This window comes from Pestalotiopsis fici (genome assembly GCF_000516985.1).
Source record: "Pestalotiopsis fici W106-1 unplaced genomic scaffold PFICI_Scf_3, whole genome shotgun sequence".
Classification (NCBI taxonomy): domain Eukaryota; kingdom Fungi; phylum Ascomycota; class Sordariomycetes; order Amphisphaeriales; family Sporocadaceae; genus Pestalotiopsis; species Pestalotiopsis fici.
In genome coordinates, this window is record NW_006917093.1 from 1,173,956 (window position 1) to 1,198,061 (window position 24,106).

A 24,106-nucleotide genomic window follows, 5' to 3' on the forward strand; every position below is an offset into this window, starting at 1 on the left:
CGATAGTGGTATAGATTAGTCTTTTGACTTCCCACTTCGCCGAAGATACCCAACACCTCATCAAGACAGAGCGACCTTGGCACCTCCGGGAACAAGGTCAGTAAAAACCCGGTCAGGATCATATTTGTCCCTTATCTCCTTCAGTCGTTTCAGATTCTCGGCTCCATAGGCTGGGTAAGTCTCAGGAATCTGTGCCTTTTGTATGTCACTGAGATACATGAACGGGAGTGGTCCAAGCCCGGCAGCGGAAAGATTTTCTCGAATCTTGACGTTGGCTTCGGCGTGGACCGCAATCACGCGCTCGTCGTCTTCTGGGTTCGACCACAGAGGGCTCTCAACGTACCAAATCGCCGGGCCGTCGTCGTTGCCCAGCCCCATGGCATTCTCAGGAGCAGCTGTCACAATGGATGTGATTGGAAGCATACTGAAAGTGGACGAAAACCCTTCGACGTCGGCTAGTGAGGCAATGGACTCAAAGTAAGTGTCGAACGCGATCCTTGCCGCTGTAGCGTTGGGAGCGCTAGTCAACCAGTGAAACATTGCTCGGGTGCCGAGAGAAGGAGCATATTCAAATGAATTAGTCCATTCGCCCATGGTGGTTCGGGTAAGGTTCCCTCTTGTGATTGGAAGGACGGGCGCGGTGAAATTCTCTAGCCCTAGAGGGACATCGCCCTCGCCGCTGTACCAAAGGTAGCCATCAAATGAAATTTCGCTACTGCGAGACGGTACCCAACGGGTTTGACCCTCAAAGGAGGCCTTGGGGTATTCCGCGCCGTGGAGGGCAAACTGCTCGACACTCTTGATATACTGCTCTGAAACGCCGGGGCCCCAAGAAACCGTTCCGATCAGAGCAGAGGAAATCGGCACAGTATTGAGGACGGCTTGAACGACAACACAGTAGTTGTTGCCGCCTCCCACGAGGGCCCACAAAAGATCCGGATTCTCATCGGCACTGGCTGTGACCAATGTTCCGTTGGAAAGAACGCACTGCACCACGATGGGAGTATGTTAGCCAATCCACTTGTTTCCAATAGATTTGATCGTATCACTTGCATCCAGGGATTTGGCAATGTTCGACATTCCAAACTCATAAGCCATGAACCCAAAGGGGCCTCCCCCAAGAATGGCGCCAACTACTCCACCATTTCCGGAGCGAATGCCGTTGGCACATACTCCATAATCATCTAGGTAGGCATACAGCGGAGGCCAAGTGACCCCCGCTCCAATGACAACAGTCTGGAGGTCATCCGCAATGGCCATGCTGCTTAGATTCGTCATTGCCATCATGATACCCTCTGGCCCGATGTTGGCAGCGTTGTCGATGGGCATTGCACCTCCGCCGCGAATGGCAAATTCGATCTGATTCTCTTGAAAGGTACGAAGCGCAAACTGTACATCCGCCGTGCACTGTGGTGCAAAGATGCAAGACGGGCCTAGATAGGTCGCCGAGGTCCACGAGTCTAAGGCATAGAATATCAGCGACGTTGATTCATGCACAAGGGGAGTCTTTGGATGGTTCCTACATTCATTCTCAAATTTGTATCGCTCCGAACCAGGAAAGAAAGTCCTGTCAGGGTATTCGGAAAGCAACGCACTGCACCCATCTTCGACTGCAGTGGAAGCCACAACCGTAATGATTGTGGCCAAACCGAGAATAGAACGGTAAAACAGCATGTTTCAACGATGGTAGAATGCCCCGAGACAATTGAAGATATGAACTCGATGCTTGAATCATAGATAAAGTTTTCTTTTGGAGAACAGATGCTCTTGCAATATATACATGCCAGTTCTCAAGAACAACCAACGACCTGTACTGTTTTGGTGGTTTACCATGACATACAAAATTGCAAACGCGCCATTAGTTGTTTCAAGTATCCTCTTGGCTTTTCTTGGACCGCATGCTTGATCCATAGGATTAGTATAACAATCGTCCAACAATGAGCTGTTGGAGAAACATCGGCCATTTGCTGATCATCAAAAGTCTTGGGGCCAAGGCTTCCAAGGAGCATGGGTATTTATTTTGAAGCGCATGAGCTTTGGGTAGATGTCGCTGTTGTTGACTATCACCATCTCCATTTGATGCTTCGCATATTCACAAGTCCTATTTGATGGCGCTCGAGTGATTAGAACGGCCTACACTATGGCAGCATATAGAGTAAGGATCCATTTCTTTGGGATAGCTTAAATCAGATGATATGATGAGTTCTTTTGATTTATTTCAAACAATTTGTCGATGGTGTTTTCAAAGCGTCGATTTCGGAACTTTGCACATCTTGTGTTGACAAAAGTCTTTGGGCAGTCATCAAGTCCAAAAGTGTCGCCAAGAGACTAAGGGTCAATTGTGAGGTTGCATCAAATATTAACATCTCCGCATTCTCGCTTTCGGCTTCCAGTGTCTTTTTCCTCTCTTTGGAAGCTCAGATCTATGGTCTTGACGATCAATGCTTGCTTTGCAATTGCGAAATAAGGTTGGAGAAGGGTTCATCTTGGCCATGAAATGAAACTGTCCAGCTCTATCAATCTCCATTCGAGTATAGCATTGACAACGCCAAATCCGGAAAAGCAGCAGCGCTTATCTACTTTAGTTGATCATCGCAAATGATCGACACCTCGGTTTCGGATAGTTGTGTGATTGGTTCATAGGAAGCTGCTTAGCTTAGTTAAGATCCTTGTGCCATCGGATGTAAACCTATCGAGAACATGATTGAAGCGACGGGTATAGAGTACTAGTGAGAGGCCTGCGCTGCCAATTCAAGCACAGCATCCGGGTCATCCGCGTGACTTGCAGCTCTTGTGGATCCGTGGAAAAAAATCATTACTCTGCGTTCAAAAAGACTGGGCGTTTCGGTTCCGGATTTCATTGGATTGCTCAAGCATAATTGGTAGCACGCCAAGGACCAAAGAAAGCATGGGCGCCCTTGGCATCTGACGCGGATGATTCTTCACCAAGTGTCTTCCAGATGGTGAACGTGGACTCTCATACACCCGGGTGTGCTGCGGCTCACTTCAACGTACCACTTTGTCCTACCCTACAGCTTTAATAACACTTATCAACCTCCATCACCGCCAGTTCTGTAAGGCAGTCTCTACTTCTCGCAACTGCGCAAATCGAACACTGCCTTCCCAGATAATTTGTCCCTTCTTCGGATCTTTCGCTTCAAGATTGTATTCACCGAGCACAGTACCATTAAGATAGACGCCTTTGGGCCGTTCAGACAGTGGCGGCGGGCCACTGGCAAGAGCCGCGGCGAGAACGTCGCGAGCCGACTTTTTGGGCGTGCGCCATGTGCCGTTGGGTTTCCGCCGGACCATGAGACCGGAAAAAAGACCGACAAAGATCTTGAAGAATAAAACCCGGACCAACCAAGGACTGTGACGAATGATGCCCGTATCCATGCCGCCAGGATCTATGGCGAGGACCGATATGTTCTTCAAGACTGGATCTTGGTCAAGTCGTTTCTGAAGCTCATGACTGCTCAACAAAATTATTGTAAGAACAAGGGGCCGACACACCAAACAGAGAGTTTCAAACAATAGAAAGAGGAAAACAACGTACATCATTGCCACGCAACACATCTTGGAGGCACCATAACGACGATATGCGGCGGCCCAGTTGGTCTTATCGTCTGCCTTTGAACTCCATGTACCTTTTGCAAGCGGTTCAAGATCATCAAGAACCATATTCTTGTATCTTTCCTCTTTATATGCGCCGTACCTTTGATTATGCGAATTTTTGGGGCTATCAAGCATTACGTTAGTATGAAATATGACAGAAAGGTTGGTGCCGCGGTGGGCCTCACTCTTGAGACCAGCTACTGATCCAGACAATCCGCCCTCTCTCGCGGTCCATGCTTTGCAGCAGCAATACTGTCAAGAGCCAATGACCAAGATAATTTACGACAAACGACATGTCTAGGCCGTCCTCATTCCATGTCTGTTGATCGGCTTCTTCGAACCCAGCATTGAGAATGATGGCGCGAATAGGTGGAATAGTCCCCGCCTCGACTTGCGCATTAATGACGGCAGCGACTTTCCGCACATTGTCCAACCGCGACAGATCGAGCGATATTTCTTCATGCGAGTGTACCGAGGTCGATGACGATGACGATGATGCTTTGTTCAGAGCAGCTTGAAGTGCACCTGGTGATCGGGTATCGCGCACGGTGTAAATGCCATGAGAGGCGCTCAGATTTTCATCAGTCACGATTCGAGAGACCATGGCGCTGCCGAGACCTCCATTGGCACCTGTCAGCACAATTGTGCCTGTTTGATGAGCCATGATCTCAGATTTGGCTAGAAAATTCATACGACTGTTCGGAAGAGGGAAGATAAAGAAGGAAAAGGAAAAGAAAAAGGTAAATTAGATATCGCTGTTGTAGCGGATGACTCTAGTCAAACATACAGAGCAACATAACTGACCCCTTTATTATTGATTTCCTCGTTCGGAAGTTCTACCATATAAGGAACCAGGCTTTACAAGGATTATTTCTCTTATTTGTTTGCTATGTGCTGTGCCGCATCCTTCTCAGCCTCAGAGGGTCTGGGTGCTATTAATCAAGTGGATAGGTCCAGCTGCGACTAGAAATCTTGCAATAAGGAGCTCCGTAGCATGGTCAATTACCGCGATAATACATATAATCACATTGCACAATTAGAGAAAAAGAAAAAGTTTACTTTGAACTCGGAGAAAGTAAATATAGCTCCGGTCATCCGTCGATCAGCAGAAGGAAACCCTTGTTGATAAATGTCATATCACACCCTTGCCAGAAACACAGCCAAGACCAAACCAATTGGGCTAGAGAATGAACTAAGAAGACGCAGTCATACAAGCAGTTCCACTTACAGGTACCAGGGCACGTGGCAAGACCCTTCTGTGCATTAAAAATAGGACAAGAAAGCTTTGACAATTTTCTACTACGACTTCTTATCTTTCCATGCCACCTTCGCGATATTGGCGCATCTCTTTGAAACAACCAAGACAGGCGCTATGGTGTGACAGCAGGGAATCTTGGGGAAGAAGCTCGTGACGGCAATCCTCAGATCGCGGAAGACATGCACTCGGAGTTGCTGATCAAATACACCTGTTTTCGGGTCGTGCTCGACAATGGCCCACTAAAAAGGGACCCTTGGAAGCTAATAATCGATTTTTTAGCAGTAGTAATCAAACTACTATGCCAGCATCGAACTGTGAGATTTCCATGATTGGAATCCTATAGTCGGTGATGACTGTGCCAGCCTTTGGTTAGGTTACTATGTATGTATCGCCATTATCTAGACCTAGCTGCAGACGGCTTGCACGGTGATATGTTCTAGCTGTGCTCCGCGAAAGCAGCCTTGCCATGACCGACTTTTCAATTTGTCAGGATTACGTCAATGAATTGGCAATTGACAATACCCCTGTGAGCGCTGAGTAGCAAAGAATAATGTCTAGTACAACTGTTCCTACAAGCAGCATCGGGATAATCATGGGCGTCTATAGAGTTATTCATGCTCAGCAGCGTTAGTCAAAACCCTGTATCACTTGTTGGCATTCTGTGTAAATATTGGCATACGATTCGGAGTTACTCAAGGCTGTTTCTTATTCCTCTCGGTCCATGCTGAATGTGTCTCTTGAGTTCGACAGTTTTATACTAGGTTGACCTCCGTAGATCCTGCTTTACGAATGACTTCCTCCACCTCTTTCCCAAATATCTGTCCAACGCCTATTCTTTCAAAACGCTCTTCCGGTATTTCCCGTACGAAAAGAACATGATAAACTGTGTAATTGCCATTACGGTTGAGACCGTAGAACCCTAACCCGTACCCACGTTTGTGCTCACTCGTCGCTATGACTAGCGCTTTGCTCTCCAGCCCACTTCCATACATCGAATCCTCCTGGAAGCTCGGGTCATCTATCGATGCCCAGCCGATGACTTCCGTATGAACTGATGTTGTGCACACCTTCCTCCAAAATGTTCGTGCTGACTGGGTATCTGCGATCTCTCCGCATATATTCGAGAGAATCTCATGATCCCTTTCCCCAGAGAACTCTTCCCGAATTAGTACTCTGACCAACTTCCCTGCTAATTGCAGCGTCGCAGACTTATTCAGAGTGCCGAATGCATCTATGGGGACGGTTTGAAAGCGATCAGCGGTCCCTAGATCGTCATTTGGGATGAGGGACGCCCCGTTCCCTACCCTCGCAACAAGTAGCTTTGCTTGGGGATGAAGGGCCAGTGTTGATTCAGATGAGGTGGAAGATAACCTCGCGCGAAACCCTCCCACGCGTTTCTCAGCTGGGTTACTGGGCCATTCGACAGGGCCAACAACAGCTGTCCAAGACCAAGAAGGATACAATGGAAGCCTTTGATGCCGGCCAGCGAACGACACGCGTTGCCAGAGAAGGCCACGATGGAGATCGTAGGCCCAGAGTCCGGAAAGGTACTCCAGGCCGCATGCGACTGTGGGGACTATCGTTCTCAGCACACTACTGTCCGATGGTATGCGCTTGAGCAGCTCTCTGAACTCCTCGGCGATTCCTTTGAGAGCTACAATGCGATCCTTTTCTGGCTGAGTCAATGACTTTTCTGTGTATAACTCAAGTAGCCAATACCACCAGTCAATCGCAATGCGGTGTCCGGAGAAATACCGTTCAAAGATACGCCCTCCATAATTCTTTTTAGAGCCCCACACTTCGCGATGATTATTGCTTAGGCCGGTCGTTTCGCAATCGTAAATCATACCTGCGGGAGTAAAGTAGACTCGGCGACGACTCAGGATCCACTCCTGGAAAACCCATCCTCTAGTGAAGAGCTCACTGGCCCGAATAGCTTCCTCTTCGGTTTGCCGATTCGACCTTGGATCTCCGTATGGATATACGTAGAAGAATCCTTGAGGTATGCCCTTCTTGTCCCGGTAACGAAGTCGAGCAATATCCGGTACATGGCCAGTCAGCACCGGAAAGAGTCCCTGGTCACTGGAACCTGATGTAGCACAAATAGTCAAGATGGCCTGCTGATAATAATCTCCCATCTTTGGGGCCTCTTGACTCCAGTCTTCACCTCCATCCCCACGTTGAATAATACACAATGAATCAATCCAAACGTACCGAATGCCTAGTCCTCGGGCAACATTAAACACATCGCAAAATGTTTTCGGTAACGACAATAGTGCATTTTCATCACCCTGGCGTCTGAGCTCGATATTCTCTGTTGTAGTGGCACAAGCCTCCGCCTGCGGTGTCCAGCGATGTGACAATATCACATAGGATGATGTCAACGACTCTGTCTCTGCGATCTGTAATCCTTGACCCTGGACGTCGATGCATCGACGTGGTAGTGGAACCTGCCGACTGTTGATACCCCGGTGTCCTGATAAGGTCTCACAACATGTTGTGTGTGTGAGGCAGATGTCCATGCGTCGTTTGATCTCGTGTAAATAATCATTCGATCCAGTATCTTCTGCTGTATATGTTCTGCATATGTCCCCACTTCTATAAGCTGGGTCGTCTCGTGTAACAGTTAGCTAAGGTTGGGGCAATCAGCCAAGATGTTCTCTTCTCAAATAACACTCACTCGGATCAGCGACTACGTGGAACTTTTCCGAAGTCTCGATTTCGCGATGTCTCGCTAACGGAGAACGGTAATTGACCCCACCAAGCGTGACGTCGAAGCAATCGATACCAAGCCCTTCACCTCCAGACTCGCTAGCCAACCAGTTTTGTTCTTTGAGTATGCTGATATGAAACCAATAGTTTTTGAGATTAACTCGGCTCCAATCATCATTCGATTTCAGTAAGCGTCGGAAGGTTCTCAAGAGAAGGGAGCAAAATGAGCAGCCTGATCTCGCGCCCTCTTTCGTATCGATCAGGCTGTACCCACGCAACCCCCTTGGGTCGCGACTGAAGGAATGCAAATCGAAGCCCTCACAGTTGCTGCAAAGGCTATCGGTTACCCACTCTTCTCGCTCAAGCTCACTGGGAACGCTTGAATCGGCTATAGGGCTGCTCATATCGAAATACTGCAATCTTCGTCCAAAGACACAGAGAATGACTTTGTATCGCCCTCGAGACAAGCTTTTCCTCTAGGTACATATTTATCCACTAGATATGGTCGAAGAATGGCAAAGTTGACCGGTTTTAGAATAATTTACAAGAGGTCGTGGCTGCCTATTAGATGGTCTTCTGACACGCGCTCAACCGCAAAACACAGTCTCAGAGCCTGCTGACGAAGGTGGCAAATGTTGCATTTCGCGTTGTACACACACTCTCTTAAGGGTCTGATCAGCGGGTTGAGCGAGGCTGGGGGTAATATCGACCCGATCCTCCGACGTAATGACCAACCATGGCCGTTGTGGGACACCCCAAATTCCGAGGCACAGTCGAACGTGTTCCTGTTCTATTGGTCATCTTGCCAAGAAGCTGCACGAAAGTGCAATAATAATGCAATCGCATAGACTGGAGGTCAGAAAAGAAGGGCGTACGGCAAGGGCGGAAATGTCAAAAGTACCCCGTGGGGACTTGCTGAGAGAATATTGGACAGGCCTGCTCTCTCTCCATAGCAATAAGAAGTCTCGAGATTATCTCTTCCTGAAAATTGATCTTTGCCTAGTGTAGACCTAGACCACGGTCAGACACGTATTTGTCAAAGTGTTGGAATAAAGTGGGGCATTTCTCCACTCATATATGTCTCTTTGACCATATGTCTCTTTGACCATCCAACCTTTGTTAGATATGAACAACTCAACTAAAACAATAATTATTATACCACTTATCTTACATTTTCACAATATTCTCTAAGGCAGATAAAATGCGGCCAACCAGCCATCAAGATATACAGATCTGTATTTTGGGATTACTTGTTCTGATAAGCATAGCTCGGCTGCCTATAATCCCTATGACGATCGCGGGGAGTGCGACTCAATTGAAGAACGGTGGCGTACCCTTTCAGCCTCCTCCCATCGATCATCTCAATTATCTTCAGTACAGCACTCCGGTTCTCGGTGTATGCAGTATCATCTTAGGGTTCGACTGGTACTTGTCATGCTGTGAACTTGTGTTCAATAGGCAACCCAGTATTGCGACTAAATGGGCCGCTCCGATACTTTCGGCCGTCGATCTTGTCGTCAATATTGTTCTCTCTCAAGGAGTGCTACACGTTAGCGCTTACCCGACCTACAAACGTTGCGGGGATCCCTGCCTCGGCTCAATGCCTCGGGATCCTAGTCCAAGTCTGATATTAGTGGATGATTGCAACGGCGACTACACTATAGATTTGCCAGACTGTTCATTCATGATATATGCTGCATCCTCCAACGGCCTAAGACGGTTCGCGGCAATTATCATTGTTTTGGCACTCATCATGTTCCTCGCATCAACTTTCGCTTATCTATATGCTTACTGCATAAAACTACGATTTTACGAGCCAAGATCAACAGTAGCGAAGGCAGATGGAGCAGGCATCACCAGCGAGCTTACCATGTCACTTCCCGAGGGCAATTGCAGCAGGCTCTACAAACTGCGACGTCAAGCCATGAATGCAGAGATGTACAATGGTATAGATACGGCAACACGACCATATAGGGTGAGTCATGGTAACGATAATAGCTGAACAGGCGAGCGAGCTCATGGCTAATCAGCACTGCGTAGACGGCTGCCTCTTTGAGAGGAAGCCAAGGCTCTCCGCATCCAATCAGCAATGCAAACTTTCATCCAGCTATGTTATTTTGGCATACGAAAATTAACCCCTACAAAGAACAGGATCAGGACGGTTCTTACTTCATGCTCTTTATCTGTGCTGCACACTTAGCTTTCCAAGTGACTCGATATTACTACACTTATGCGAGTCAAAGTGATAAGCCCCACTGCGGAATGTAAGTCATATTCGAATTAGAGATATCTTTCAGATATGTTCTAACCAAAGTTTCTGTTTCAAAAGCGCGTGCGTTTTTGCTCTAGTATATCCCTTGTTGTTGCCGATCGACATGTTTGTGGAGTATTATCTCATCAAGACGCGAACCAATCTCTTGCAGCGGATAATAGGACCAATCAAACTACACCACTTAGGCCATGCCGCCGGACACCTCATAATCTGTTCATGGATTGTGAATATCATAGCAGTATTGTTTGCGCACATGTGGTTTTCAGAACCAGATGACGGTATGTTCGAAGGCAACAACACAACATTCAAGATAATGTGGGGTCTGTTAAACTCGATTATTATACTCGGTTACATCGCTGGTGTTGTCAGTCAAGTTCCAAAATGGTGGCGAATGGTGGCGGACATGATATTCGCCGGGTAGATCATTGCAGCGCAATTAGTCTTCATCGGTCCGCACGCAACCGCCACGACCACTGCTTGACAGATGACCTAGTTCGCCCCTTATTTTCCGTGACAGTGAGGGTTAGGAAAGGATTATCATAATTGTCCGATAGTCGATCATAGTTCCCATACACTGGGGTGTGCTTGAGCACACTGATCAACACCATGGTGTTCAGATAGATGTACGGGACCTCACAGGGATTCGCCGGGGCCAGCCAAATAAGCGTACACGTCGTTCAAGCTAAAGGGCGCAGAACATAGATCAATACATCACACAAATTGACACCCATATTAGAGTTTGAACTCCAGCAGGAAAGCACCACCTTGATCAACAATAATCCAGTTATGGTCTACTTTAAAAAATGTTTCAAGTAGTCTTATCAAGCTAGAGCTCGGCAATATTGCTAGAACGAGGAGACATTTGATCAAGAAGAAATTGTATAATTCGTCCGCCGACTGTGAAAGAAAGTAATGCAAGGTCTAGTTCTCCATGGTTACCAATGATTCTACATGCCAGTAGGAGCGGCACCCGGGCCACCAGAGCCAGCACCTCCACCAATGTCGCTGCCAGCCTCAACGGCCACACCGCCTCCCTCGGTCAGCTCAAAGCTGTAGCTCTCGCTGTAGCTGGCCGTCACATTGATGGCAATGGTGATCCAGGCAAAGAGACCATCCTCGAGGTCGTCGCCGAGCTGAATGTAGTTGAAGACGGGGTCAATGGTGGCGGCCTCGTTGGGGAAGATGGAGTCGTCCGCGTTGGTGGTGATCTCAATGGTGTTTTCATTGTAAGGGGAGAGAGCCTCAATGTCGTAGATGAGCTGCTGGTCCCAGAACAGGTGGCCGACAAAGGCGTCGTTGCCGCCCGTCACGGTGCCGTTCTCCAGCTGGGTGGCGTTGATGTGGGCAATGACGTGCGTGTGGGTGGCGCGACCCGAGTAGTGTCCGGGGAAGAGGGTGCTGAACTGGGCGACACCGTCGCTGTCGGTCTGCTGGATACCTCGCAGCCAGGTGCTGTTGATGTTGCCGGGGTCAGCGGTACCGGCGCCATTGTTGGAGGCAACGACACCAGAGTAGACACCAGTAGAGTTGCAGTTCCTTTTATTGTTTGATTAGTTATATGAACATGGGTACTCAAGCGTTTGATGACTTACCAGATGTCCCAGTACAAGCCTTCGATAGGCTCGCAGGTCTCGGCGTTCAGGAATTGTCCATCAATAAGAACCGGAACACCGGCCTGGTCCTCGACGAGTTCAGTGCGGACATATTCGCCCTTGACCCAAAATGGTCCAAACTCAGAGACGGGGTTAATGACACAAGTGCCGTTGCTGGCAAAGAGCTCCGACACGGGAGTATCCTCAGTGATACCGTCGGCGGTGCGGTTGTGGTCGGTGGCCAAGACGGTGGCTTCATCTCGCTTGATCTTTCGCTTGGCTCGGAGCTCGGCGACGGCGTTAGCTCGGCGCTCGGCGGCACGGCGCTCGAGGCCGCTGGCGTCCAGCTTGGAGGAGCACGCAGACAACCCGCGCTTGGCTTGCTCGTACATGGAGCGCTTGACTGTGAGTTCCGCCCTGGTCATGGCATCGTGGCCTCCGGGATGGGCAACGGCGAGACCGCTAAGGCCGGCGGCGGCGGTGGCAATGGCGGCGAAACGCATGGTGATGAAGATTGAAGTTCACAACGGGTTGAAAGAGAGTGAAGAGGTGTGCTGTTGTGTGGTTCGAGAGCCAGAAATCATAATGAGATCATGGCAACGGACAAACATTATATACTCATCTTTTGCTTTGCCTGCGACACGCTTTGGGATGCGGTTGACGATGTCTTCACGGCCAACACTCTATTCGCGTGAAAGGGGCTCTGTCGAGAACATGGCTCTGGTCGCGACGCGCGTTCGTCCTCGTCGACTTGGCCAACCTTCATCCTCGAAATCTCGCTTTCTGCGTGCTCTGTCTCTGCTCCTGTTCTTGGCACTTACGCATCCATATTAACGAGACTGGGGACTACGCGGCTCAAGCTCCATGGTGTTTGCCCAAATCCAACGAGATCAGCATTGATCCGTCAAAATTGTGCTAGTCATAACGTTTCACAATGCCGGTGGCTCTATAGTTAAGTCTAATTCTACGGCTGGGGGAACCATTCCGTTTCCCAGCTTTAGCACAAACGCCAAGAGGCTCTGCGTTGGTTGACCGGGTCAGGGACCGCAGGAGTAGTCGTAAGCCTCTCCGGGGTGCATTAGAGTAGGTCTAGATCCCGCCGTTCGAGACCAATCAATGCAGATCCATTGATCATCAGCCGCAGATTATACTCGATTACGTCCTCGAATGATTGAGCAATCACAGTCCTCGCTTACGAAAACTTCGCCCTGGCCGGCGGCGGCTCGGCCCTACTTTTTCTGCCGGCCTTGTCATCTGTGGGAAATTACTTCCAGGAACCCAGATTTGGATGATGTCCTTGGACTCGATGTTTCAAATGCATATTACGCGATTCGCTACAATCTTTGGTTGAGCCACTCGAATTACCCACGTGCTCGTGATCTCTTCAGAGGCATCATGGCAGTGTGGTGCGTAACGGTTGAAAACTTTTCCCAGAAGATTTCATGATCATGTCGATACTTTGACTGTCTCTTATGTGCTTTGCGCCGTCCTTGTGGTAGGCAAATTTCTTATTTCAATTTACCCCGACATCTGCCTCCGGGCCCGAGCATCTGCTCGGCGATAAGATTGGGCATTCGTGATATTCACAGAAATCCAGCCGGTTTCCTTCGCCATTTGCTGCTCAGATCTGTCTTTAATTGTCAAAGTCCGAGGAGACTAACATGTCTTTTGACTGTTTTTCTTAGTATAACTTTTTGTAGTCTCTGAATGGTATTCTTGCTTACCTGTCAGTCATAGACAACATCTATTTTTGCCGTTTGCGGGTGACATGAAAGTATGCTGTGACACTGCCTCGCCTGCTCCGATGTCCCGGACCTGGTTCCAATCATCTTTTCCCGACCTGATTTGACCATTCCATATACTCTGATTTTGTCGGACGGTCGTTGGGTGGTATGCGAGTCGGTGTAGAAATACTGTTTTGTGCGTTTTTCATGTTGGTTGCTAGTGGTCCGTGCTTCAATGCTCAAAGGAGAATCATGGCTATATTCTTTGCATCGTCGTTTGCGCTGCTCTTTTCATGTAAACCATATGAAAGCTCACCCAGGCCACAGATGGAATACAAGTTCCTAGGTAGGTATGGTTCAAGTAAGACTTCGCTGTCACTTTTTACGTTTCTTTATGATGGCTAGACTGGTGCTAGTCCTACTGAAACGGCGCTGAGCCTTTAGTAATGGCTTGGTCAGCGCGTCAAACTATGATCTTTAAGCTTAAATGGCAACCACGAATGCTTGATCGTTAACCGTAGAAAGGTTAACTCTGTTCTTGTTGATTGTCTGTGATACGGACTTATGGTAATCTGAGAAGAATATAACCGGGCAAGCGTATGTCCCACTCGAGCCCAAGTTTCAAATTCATAAAACCTAAACATAACCGCCTCGCACTCATCATCATTCAGGTGCATATACTGACCACACTAAAAGTGCACGTTGTTGGGTGGGATACAGTGTACACAGTAACAATTGTGGGGAAACTTACAAGCATTATTAGCAGACAACGCTCGCAGAACGACCATAAATCCACACTGTTATAAATCGTACAGAATCGGTAATCTCCTTCAACGTTTAGTTACCTAATCGTAGTGCAATTGTGCCGCTGCTCATTTTGGGTTGGGCGAGGGTGCAGCTGAACGTGCCAAAGTGTAAGAATAATTGGAGTGCTTCTCCACACATGTATTCATCCTTGGCCATCCGACTTCTGTTGGATGTGAACCACAATTCAACTGATACAACAATAATTACGCCACATCGTACCTTTTCACAGAATGCTAGGAGGTATTCAAGCGCTAATGGCAGGGCTTCTGAATATCAACCCCATATGGTCTAGTCAAACAGGTAATACAATCCCCTCTCTTTTCACTAATATTTCCTTTACAACTAAAGTTGCTTCAGGCTATTATATCAAAAAGCTAAGTTCGACTTAATTTATGCGATAAGGGAATAGCGGACTAAATCATGACTTACGTCTTATCTGGGATTACTCGTTGGCAGTAATGTTGTGAAACGAAGACTTGCAGACTAATCCTCGCCATCTGGTTCGTCGACATTGTGGCTCAGCACGACGTCTCTTACAGTACAGGCTGCAAGGCCCTTTTGGACCCACGCCACCAATATGTCGGGGTATGTTTTCCAGATCCCGGGCCTACCCGCCCAGTCAGCCCGACGAGGCTCCAAAGCGCCTCGGGCGTCAAGGCATGCTACTTACTCTTCTTCGTCTTACCCGCCACAACTTTGCGAACGCATCGTCCCAGCGCATTAGTCTCTTTCGAACACGAACATACTTAATCTCCACGGGAATGCTTGAGCTTGCTCGAAATCACTGCTAGACAGCCAGCATGTCAGATCCCAAAAGCTACACAGTCGGCTGGATATGCGCGCTGGAAACTGAGCTTGTCGCAGCAGCCTCGTTCCTAGACGAGGAACATGACGACCCCGACTATTTGCCAGTAAACGATAACAATGCATACGTTCTTGGTCGAATCGACAAGCATAACGTTGTTATGGCTGCGTTGCCCAATGGGCAATACGGCCTGGTTACAGCCGCAACTGTCGCCCGTGATATGGTTCGAAGTTTCCCTAACGTGAGAATTGGACTAATGGTCGGCATCGGTGGCGGAGGATCATGTTTGAAGCACGATATTCGTTTGGGTGACATTGTAGTCAGTTGCCCCAGCTCCGGCTCCAGCAGCGGCGGCGTGTTCCAGTATGACTACGGCAGAGCTATTCAAGATTCGAGGTTCATCGTTACTGGCCATCTTAATCAACCACCACAGTTCATGTTGGCTGCTTTAAATACTCTCAAAGCCCAGTACAGACGCCGAGGTAACGATATTGAAAAAGCCATCAAGGATGTTCTTGCAAGCAATACAAGGCTGCAAGCAGATTTCAAAAAGCCAGATCCCAGCACAGATAGGCTCTATAATACTGGCTATAAGCACGCTGGAGTAAAAGAACAAGAGTGCACAACCTTGTGCGATGCTTCAGAGCTCGCTCGCAGTCCGGAGCGATCAGAGGACCGGGACAACCCGACAGTCCATTATGGAATCATTGCTTCAGCAAACCAACTCATGAGGGACGCCAACCTGCGTGATAAGCTTTCGGCTGAACACGATATCTTGTGTTTCGAGATGGAGGCTGCCGGGCTCATGAATCAGTTCCCTTGTGTAGTGATCCGCGGTATTTGCGATTATTCCGATACGCACAAGAACAAGGATTGGCAAGGTTATGCAGCCATGGCAGCAGCTGCCTACGCAAAAGACCTCCTCCGTAAAATCGCGCCTAACAAGGTGGAGGCCAAGAGAAAATTGACCGATTTTCTTTCCGATGGTTCGTCATGCCCTTAATCCCGCCCTGACCCGCTGTTCAGTCATGTCCGGATAGGTCGTATCTATAGACTGAGACCTGTTTAGTAAAAGAAGAAATCCACGAAATGTCCATTGCAGTTGATGTCGCCAAATCGAGCTTACGTACTGCCCAAGAAGAAAAGCATTTCGAAAATGTGACCAAATGGCTTGCTGCGCCTGAGGTCTCAGGTAACCTCAACAAAGCCCGCGAGGCTCGCCACCCAGGTTCGGGGCAACGTTTGATCGATGAAGAAGCCTACCAAGAATGGAAAATTCGACCAAACTCTTTCCTTTGGTTGTTTGGGATTCCAGGATGCGGCAAAACAATCCTCACCTCCACCGTAATCGACGATCTTCTTGCAAGCGCTAATCACTCGCAAGCGCTTTTCTATTTCTACTTCGACTTTACCGATACCCGGAAGCAAACATTCGAGAACTGTGTGCGTTCTCTCCTGGACCAATTGTATCACATCAACGTGCGATCTCGGAAAGAAGTGGATGCTTTGTACGCATCTTGTAAAAACGGCAGAGAACAGCCTAGCAAGAGTTCCATTCAAGAGACTTTCGCTAAGATAGTCAAAAGTGGCGAGACATGGCTTGTTCTCGATGCACTTGATGAATGCAAAGTCCGAGACGACTTGCTTCTCTGGCTGGGAGATCTTCGAAGCGACGAGATGAACCTCCATGTCGTTGCAACGAGCCGACCTGAACAGGATATCCAGACATCTATGAAGCAAATATGTCGCAGTGAAAAGGAGAAAATCGCAATTCACGAGGATCTTCTGAAGGCAGATATCCAAAATTACGTACACGCAATCATCAAAGAGCACGAAGATTTCCGTGTCTGGAGGTCACTGCCCAACATCCAAGAAGAGATTGAGATCAGTCTCGTCAGTAAGTCCCATGGGATGTAAGAGCCAACACACTCGCCGTTGATTATCCATGCTAATATGCCCAGGTTCCGTTGGGTCTGGTGCCAAATCGGTGCTTTGAAAAGATGCCGTGACCCTATAGCACTTCGAAAAGCACTTGCGTCGCTTCCGAAGGATCTGGACGACACATATTCACGGATACTTGGCAATGTTCCGTTGGAACATATCGATCAGACCCTGCGAATCTTGCAATTTCTTACATACTCGGAACGTCCGTTGCGAATCGATGAAGCTGTGGACGCGATCGCGGTTCAGGTCGGCCCTAATGTGGGGCAGGGTTCCCGCTTCAGTCTTGGTGACAGAATGCCGGATCCGAATAATATCGTGGGATATTGTTCTAGCCTTGCCGTTATTGTTGAGAGAAAACACCGTAATTTGATTGTTCAAGAGATCCAACTAGCACATTTCTCAGTCAAGGACTATCTTACTTCAGACCGGCTAGAAAGCAAATTTGCTCGATACTTCCAGGAAATATCTGCCCGAAGCTCTATAGCAGATGTCTGCTTAGCATATCTTTTGGAACTTGAGCCTCAGATGGTCGAAGTGATCACGAACACATTCCACTTTGCAGAGTATTCGGCGAGATACTGGGCAAGCCATGCCCATGTTGTCGAATATCATAGCCAGCAAACATTTGAGCTCGCAGCAGAGCTATTTCTTGACCGTTCTCGAATAAAAATGTGGTTGCTACTCAGCGACTCGGACGAGAATAGAATCTTGGAGTACGGTCGGCCCATCCTGGCACCTTCCCTATACTTTGCGTCACTCGTAGGACTACCACGCTGTTCGAAAATGCTATTGGACCAAGGTGCGGACGTGAACGCGCCGGGTGGCAAGTACGGCACTGCGCTTGAGGCTGCCTCTGCTAAAGGTCACAAGGATATCGTCAGCATCTTGCTGGATAAATATGCGGACGTCAACACGGAGAGCAGGGGCTACGGCACTGCGCTTGAGGCCGCCTCTGCTGAAGGTCACAAGGATGTCGTCGACATTCTGCTGGAGAAAGGAGCGGACGTCAACCCTTCAGATGAGTTTACTCCACTGGGATCAGCTGCGTTTCACGGGCACAAAGAAATAGTATGCTCACTTCTTGACAAGGGTGCAAACGTCGATGCGATGATTGCTTCAGCTTCAGACAGAACACCACTAGCATTGGCAGCTGCACAAGGTCATGAAGCCGTGGTACGCATCCTTTTAAAACACGGTGCTGCGGTTAACGATAAGAATGGAGCGCGTATGCTGTTCGATGTCGTCGAGGGCCAATATTTGGAGATTCTTGAGTTACTCCTTGGTGCTGGTGCAAACTATCTAGCTACAGATGATTATGGTCGATCGCTTCTCACGTGGGCAATTATCCTCAATCATTGCAGAGTAGTGGATTTTCTACTCGACGTGTCTGGCTTCGATATAAGCACAAGAGACCATTGGGGCGCAACGGCAATATCTTTTGCTGCTCGATACGGACGTTCGGCAATCTTTCGAAAACTCGCAGTTTCGTCCAGTGTTGACCTGCACGTGGCAGATGACTTTGGTCGGACACCTCTCTGGTGGGCCCGAAAACAAGGGCATGACGACATATCAAGTGCTATCGTTCAGCATCGTCACTTGCCTACGAACGAGGAAACGGTGAAATCTCAAATTCCACTCGCAATTGGAGAGCCTACAAGATTTGCCACTGATTTCAATATCGGAGAACATTGTTATGTCTGCATGGCTCATTTAAATGATTCATGGTATGAATGTAACGTCTGCGAGGGAAGCCACTTTTTTGTATGTGAGGATTGTTATGGGTTGGGGGCTCACTGCCTTGTGGAATCGCACATTTTGTTTCTGCGTAGTTTACTGCCTTCGCCATCAGAACAAAGTGGTAGCCCCACAGCAAGCTCAGGCTACCTTAGTAGTGTAGAGTGATATCGTGAATGTCGTACTGACGTAGTCAGTACCCACCGCAGATCACTTGCGTGGGTATACAGTCGCTCTTCAGCACCTCTCTTTTGTAGACTAGAGATTAACTCAGACATCTTGCAATGCTTCCTCGATCATCTCGTCTTCAATCCCCCCTTCACACATCGGCTCATGTCTGAGTCCTCTTAGTACCTGAAAAGTATACAATCGGTGATTGCAAAATAATGTGGAAACGCAAGAGCTTTTCTGCATTTATGAATCATTGTAGCGGACTTGAGATGTTGCAAAGGCTAAAGGTAGCTAGGAAGCATCATTACGTTGTTCTCTTGCTCCTCCCATCTAGACCCGACCACGCCCATTGCGATAGCTTGATCGTTAATCGCAACACTTCTTTGATACGTCGTGAAGTTACGGCACCAACTTTCTCGTCTAGAGTTATGATATCAAACTTTCTGGCGCTGAAGTTGCAGGATTTCGTCCGCTAGAATTTCATTGAATGTTGTGGCAATTGTAAGTATGTGTATAAGTACAGAAAGAATATATAATGGTTTCATGGTTGAAAACATTCGATATGCGTAACCCATTATTTGAGGTCGTTTTGGAGGTGTACATGAACTAAAATGAACGACTTGATTACTGACTAATCTCGTACTTGCTTCTTCGTCTCAAGCTCTCACCCCATATCCAAAAGCACCATGGTATAGGAGCCATGAGCAATGACAAAAATGCAAGCAACGATGTTCCCCATCCAGCCCCCAACACCTGAAACATCTGTAGTGCAAACATGGGAAATGCTGTGCTTAGGCTGTATCGACTCAGCATGGTTGAACTCGAGGCAGACGCGCCGTAGAGAGGACCATATGAGTCCAGCATGAACAAGCTCGCGCCAGCATAGACCAACAGCGACCCCGTCATTGTTACACCTTGAAAAGTGATTGTGACCATCCAGTGAACCCGCCTTTCTGCAGCCCAGCCCGAGACAAATAGTCCAATGGGAATCAGAGCGCTGCCTATGAGCGACGACACCAGTCGATGTTTTGGGGGTAATCTGCTGCTCGCACCGTGGTGAAGCCGATACGAGTCTATCCGACGCTGATAATAGTATATGTCGATGAGTGCAAAAGGAAGACACGCAATCCCAGTACCAATAGACAGACCAAGATAAGACAGTGACTGGGCTGGGCCGTCAAAGCCGTAGTAGGTCTCAAAGATCCACGGCACAGAAGTAACGAAAGCGTAGATGAGTCCAAAGATGAGCCCATTGTACAGGCTGACGAAAAGTACTATGGGCTCTGTGAAAAGCATGTGTAGTGGTCGTTGAATGAGGACGAGGAAGAAATATCGGATAGCTTTGCCGGGTGATGATCTGCGAGAGAATGCATCCTCTAGACCCTGTTTTCTTGCACGCCGTTCGAGGATCTTGCGCTTATAGGTCTCTGGGGTGAAAAGCGTCGGTACGTAGATTGTAATTGCCACCACGATTGCCACCCACTGTGTCCAGCGCCAGTTTGTTGCTCGAACGACGAATCCGCCAATGAGCGGTGCCAAGTTGGCTGCTTCCGATGGTATAGAGTAGTAAATCCCCAGAACCGTCCCTCGATATCGCTCCGCGGTGTAGTCTAGAATGGTTGCGGATGCATTGTTGATGTTTGGCGAGGCAAACATGCCTGCGAAGAATCGACAGACGATCAAGGCTTGTAGGGTTCGAGAGAAACTGGCACCGACCATGAAAAGAATGAAGATTGGCGTAGTAAACACAAAGACTGCTCTTCTGCCGTACTGTTCCGAGAGGGGTGCTCCTACGATGGGACCAAAAGACAAGCCTAGGTTGTACAAAGTTAGAGGCAGTACAGCCACCTCGTAGCTGCAATTGAAGATGGTCATTATCTCGTCCACGGCCGGCGCATAAATGGCGCCTGCAAACGCGCTTATAAACGCTAATAGGGTCAGGATACTGATGCAGACGCATCGCGTCCGGAAGGGAAAATTCCGTGGGTTGTCTGGATCATCGGGACCATTCCAGTCGGTAGCTGCGATCCTTCGCTGGGTCGGGGACTCGAATGTGTGCTGCTCAATCTCAAAGTCCATTGTAACAGGCCGCTAGGTGTGCTGGTGGAGGAGGCGTGGTAGTGTCGATACCATCTCAGAACTCTCGTCATGTTCTCGCACCTTGGGTTTGTCGTCAGCAAAAGTCTATCCATTGATATATGTCAAAAAAGATATAGTCACCTAGGCTTTAGATAGAAAGCTGTTCCGCAACGCGCTAAGCAAATGACCGGGAATGGTGATACCGTGATCCACGGACTTGTATGAAGGGATGGAGATGCATCTCCGAAGAGCGGGTGCCCGACAGCGGGAAAAAGAAGCGCAGCAAAAAGAATCCTACAGCAGCGAAATCCAAGTCGCGCAATTTTATTTTCTGGATTTTGGCACAAAGGCCTGGCCCATCGCATTTAGGCTCAAATGTCATCTTTCCAAGCGGACTGCAAGGGTGCTGCTACCATAACTAGATACCAACATGAAATCCCCACTAGATTGAATGCTCATTATATGAGTGCACTTGTGATATCAGGCCTTAATTCCTAGCAATTGAGATATGCCATTCATGTCAAGCCATAAGACCTGGATTTGACCCTTTGACTTGACTCTGTCGGCATTCTAAAATCCGGGGATCGCTGGAGCATATTGTGGGGTTCGGGGATGCACTACCGAGGTGTACTGGGTCCGTCCTGAACTAAAGTCAGTTGCGCAGAACTACATCTCCGAACTTTGCTTTCCTTCCCAAAACTCCGAATATGGTGGGAGAAGCACACCCGAAACGGCGGAACCCCCGAGAGCGAATGAGGGCCGATTCAAAATGCCGCACATGCGGAACATGTCGGCGTAAAAAGGTGCAGGCCTAGGACCCGCCCATGGCTAGGTCTCGCTACGAGTGCGAGAAATTTCAAGGCGCACTAATACTAACAAACTTCTTTAGGTGAGATGTGACGGCCAGCACCCCAAATGTAGTTATTGCAGCGCCAAAGGCTTGAATTGCGTTTATTCCGAAGACGGAAGACGCACATCGACGAGGCCGAAGAGGGCAGATCTCCAGGCTTTGCAAAAGGAAATACAAGAGCTGAGAGGGAGAGAGCGCCCACCATCAGGCCAATTGTCTTCTACAGGATCAATCTTGAACCATGGTTTGAGGCATGTTGAAGGCAATGGCCCTGTAGACGACATTCTGTCCAGAACTGCTGATGTTGGACGATTGGGAGCTGTCGCACATGGTCCTGCTTCCGAATCACAGCGCACTCATGATGGGCAGCCTCAGGTAGTTGACGCGCAGTCGCAAGATTATGACACGGCGTCACCATCTGAAGCCAATGTGATAGCATCTGGGCCCCAAGTTTTCGGTGCAACAAGTTTGCTTCACGACCAATCATCCACGACCCCTCTAGCCAACCGTGGGTCTAGTGAACACGACAATCACAACCCTACAAAAGCTTGTATGCGTGACCAGCTCATTTCCAATGCCGCCCTGGGCAGGCACGATGAACTCACCATGAAATATACGCCAAGCATGAAAGCAGCCATGGACTTTGATGGTGTTCCAATGGATACGGCCATGCACCTCCTGGATTTGCATTGGAATCGACAGCATTTATCATATCTCATAACGTACCGTCCTGCAGTTATGGACAGCTTGATAAAGAACGGCCCCTATGTGAACAAGCTTCTGCTCAACGCAATATATCTGCAGAGCAGCATGTATAGCGACCGAGAGCATGTTCTCTTCGGAAGCGACGTGGAACGCAAAGGAATGGCGTTCTATGAGCGCTTCAAGGTGCTGCTGTCATCTTACATTGATGAACCCACCATCCCAACTATTGCGGCTCTGTTGACTTGCGGTTCATGTCTGGTCCCTTTTGGCCTGCAAAGTGCTGCTTGGACGCTTTGCGGCATGGCCTACAGGATGCTGGTGGATATCGGATGCCATTTGGATATTGTACCGACTTCAGGCACACAGTCAAATCCTCGAAAATTAGCTGTCGAGCAGGAGATGAGACGACGTCTCTACTGGGGAGCATTTGTGACCGACAAATTTCAATCCATCTTTCTCGGCCGTGCTCCAGCCCTCCACGAATACGACGGAAATACCCCACATGAGTTCCTCGATATATTCGAGGAGGTGGAAGAATGGAATCCCTACATTGATCCAATGGTACCACTTCCAGGACATGTAAGTCTCCGGTACAATGGGCGACCGACTTATGCCACAAGCACATTTCAGTCCCTACTTCGCCTTTGCAAGATAACGACCAAAATAATCGATGCTTTCTACTCGGCACAGAGCGCTTCAACTCCTCAACACAAGCTACTACAGATTAGAAAAGAAGTCAATCATCAGCTTGACGACTGGAAAGGGACTTTGCCTGAATGGCTAAAATTTGAACCGGGAATAGATCCAACGCCGCCCCCTCACCAAATCACACCACAGTAAGTTCTGTTATAACGTCTTGATATACAACTAGCTGAGTTTTGAGCAGCACGACCTTTTGGACGATGGTTATTTTGACCGAGCAAGCATTTTTGAGTGGCAGGCAGTTCAACATCGAGTTGGACCACACTATACAAGCCGAGTCAAAACAAAGGTGCATTGAAGCTTCACTCAAAATATGGAAGCTTGTGGAAGCCTATCGGGACACGTTTACTCTCAGACGTGCTCAGTATGGCATCTCCTATGCCACTTACTGTGCTGTTCTTGTATTGTTGCAAATGTCCAATACCAGTGAGCACCTCGACTGCATTCGTTTCTTCTGGACTGCTCTATGGGAATATCAGAAGGGCTGCAGTTATAGCCTCAAGCGGCCATTGAACCTGTTGAAATCCCTCATGTATCGACTCGAATCCGCCGGGCAGATTCTGAGCGATGATCAAACTGAAGGCAACAGCCAAACAAGACCTGAGAGTAAGTCGTCACAAGAAATCATTATCTATCATTACTGATTCCACTTTCACAGGCTTTCCAGAAACTATGATCTTTAATATTGAGCAAGAAATGCTCATGGTCAATCCGGATGATTCTTTACACAACTTTCTCTTTGACGGGATTTCGGATAATGGTCCGCTGGCAGATGATACCATCTTTGGAATGTTTATGTGATAGATTGATAGAGCTTGGTACCTCAACTCAGTGGTCTCAAGGCTCTTGTCCCATCTCCAGCCCACATGCCACCAATAACAGAGCCTACTACATAAGGAGGATTGTACGTTGACGTAACCTGGCACAGTGGTGGGACACCGGCAGCTCAGTGGTAGCTAGGACTTACTGTGGGGAATTGGCAGGCAGTGACTTTAGTGAGAAAGACTAGCTGAAAAAGGTTAAGCGCCTCGATCGGTAATACGGGGTCCTGATTGAGTCCGGCTCGTAAACTTCCCAAAGCGGTAATCGCGAAATAGTGGAGCATTTCCTTTGGGGTCTGTCATTAGTCAAGTATT

The 24,106-nt window shown here is 48.4% G+C and overlaps 7 protein-coding genes across 7 annotated transcripts; 2 read left to right on the forward strand and 5 right to left on the reverse strand.

Moving 5' to 3' along the window:
* Positions 1-60: 60 nt before the first annotated feature.
* PFICI_04555 (uncharacterized protein) lies at positions 61-1,674 on the reverse strand (the record flags this gene model as incomplete). The annotated part of the gene is made up of 3 exons (XM_007833136.1): positions 61-987; positions 1,174-1,460; positions 1,524-1,674. The coding sequence occupies 3 exons, from the start codon at positions 1,672-1,674 to the stop codon at positions 61-63; spliced, it is 1,365 nt and encodes a 454-aa protein (XP_007831327.1).
* Positions 1,675-3,060: 1,386 nt separating this feature from the next.
* PFICI_04556 (uncharacterized protein) lies at positions 3,061-4,279 on the reverse strand (the record flags this gene model as incomplete). Its single annotated transcript, XM_007833137.1, has 3 exons — positions 3,061-3,472; positions 3,557-3,739; positions 3,801-4,279. The coding sequence occupies 3 exons, from the start codon at positions 4,277-4,279 to the stop codon at positions 3,061-3,063; spliced, it is 1,074 nt and encodes a 357-aa protein (XP_007831328.1).
* Positions 4,280-5,625: 1,346 nt separating this feature from the next.
* On the reverse strand, positions 5,626-7,011 carry PFICI_04557 (uncharacterized protein; the record flags this gene model as incomplete). The annotated part of the gene is made up of 1 exon (XM_007833138.1): positions 5,626-7,011. The coding sequence occupies one exon, from the start codon at positions 7,009-7,011 to the stop codon at positions 5,626-5,628; it is 1,386 nt and encodes a 461-aa protein (XP_007831329.1).
* Positions 7,012-10,804: 3,793 nt separating this feature from the next.
* PFICI_04558 (uncharacterized protein) lies at positions 10,805-11,952 on the reverse strand (the record flags this gene model as incomplete). The annotated part of the gene is made up of 2 exons (XM_007833139.1): positions 10,805-11,393; positions 11,450-11,952. The coding sequence occupies 2 exons, from the start codon at positions 11,950-11,952 to the stop codon at positions 10,805-10,807; spliced, it is 1,092 nt and encodes a 363-aa protein (XP_007831330.1).
* A 2,828-nt stretch (positions 11,953-14,780) lies between these two features.
* On the forward strand, positions 14,781-18,443 carry PFICI_04559 (uncharacterized protein; the record flags this gene model as incomplete). Its single annotated transcript, XM_007833140.1, has 4 exons — positions 14,781-15,771; positions 15,855-16,698; positions 16,747-18,346; positions 18,414-18,443. The coding sequence occupies 4 exons, from the start codon at positions 14,781-14,783 to the stop codon at positions 18,441-18,443; spliced, it is 3,465 nt and encodes a 1,154-aa protein (XP_007831331.1).
* Positions 18,444-19,258: 815 nt separating this feature from the next.
* Positions 19,259-20,713, reverse strand: PFICI_04560 (uncharacterized protein; the record flags this gene model as incomplete). Its single annotated transcript, XM_007833141.1, has 1 exon — positions 19,259-20,713. One exon carries the CDS (start codon positions 20,711-20,713, stop codon positions 19,259-19,261), a length of 1,455 nt encoding a protein of 484 aa, XP_007831332.1.
* Positions 20,714-21,420: 707 nt separating this feature from the next.
* Positions 21,421-23,771, forward strand: PFICI_04561 (uncharacterized protein; the record flags this gene model as incomplete). The annotated part of the gene is made up of 4 exons (XM_007833142.1): positions 21,421-21,516; positions 21,603-23,104; positions 23,155-23,576; positions 23,629-23,771. 4 exons carry the CDS (start codon positions 21,421-21,423, stop codon positions 23,769-23,771), a joined length of 2,163 nt encoding a protein of 720 aa, XP_007831333.1.
* Between the last annotated feature and the right edge of the window lie 335 nt (positions 23,772-24,106).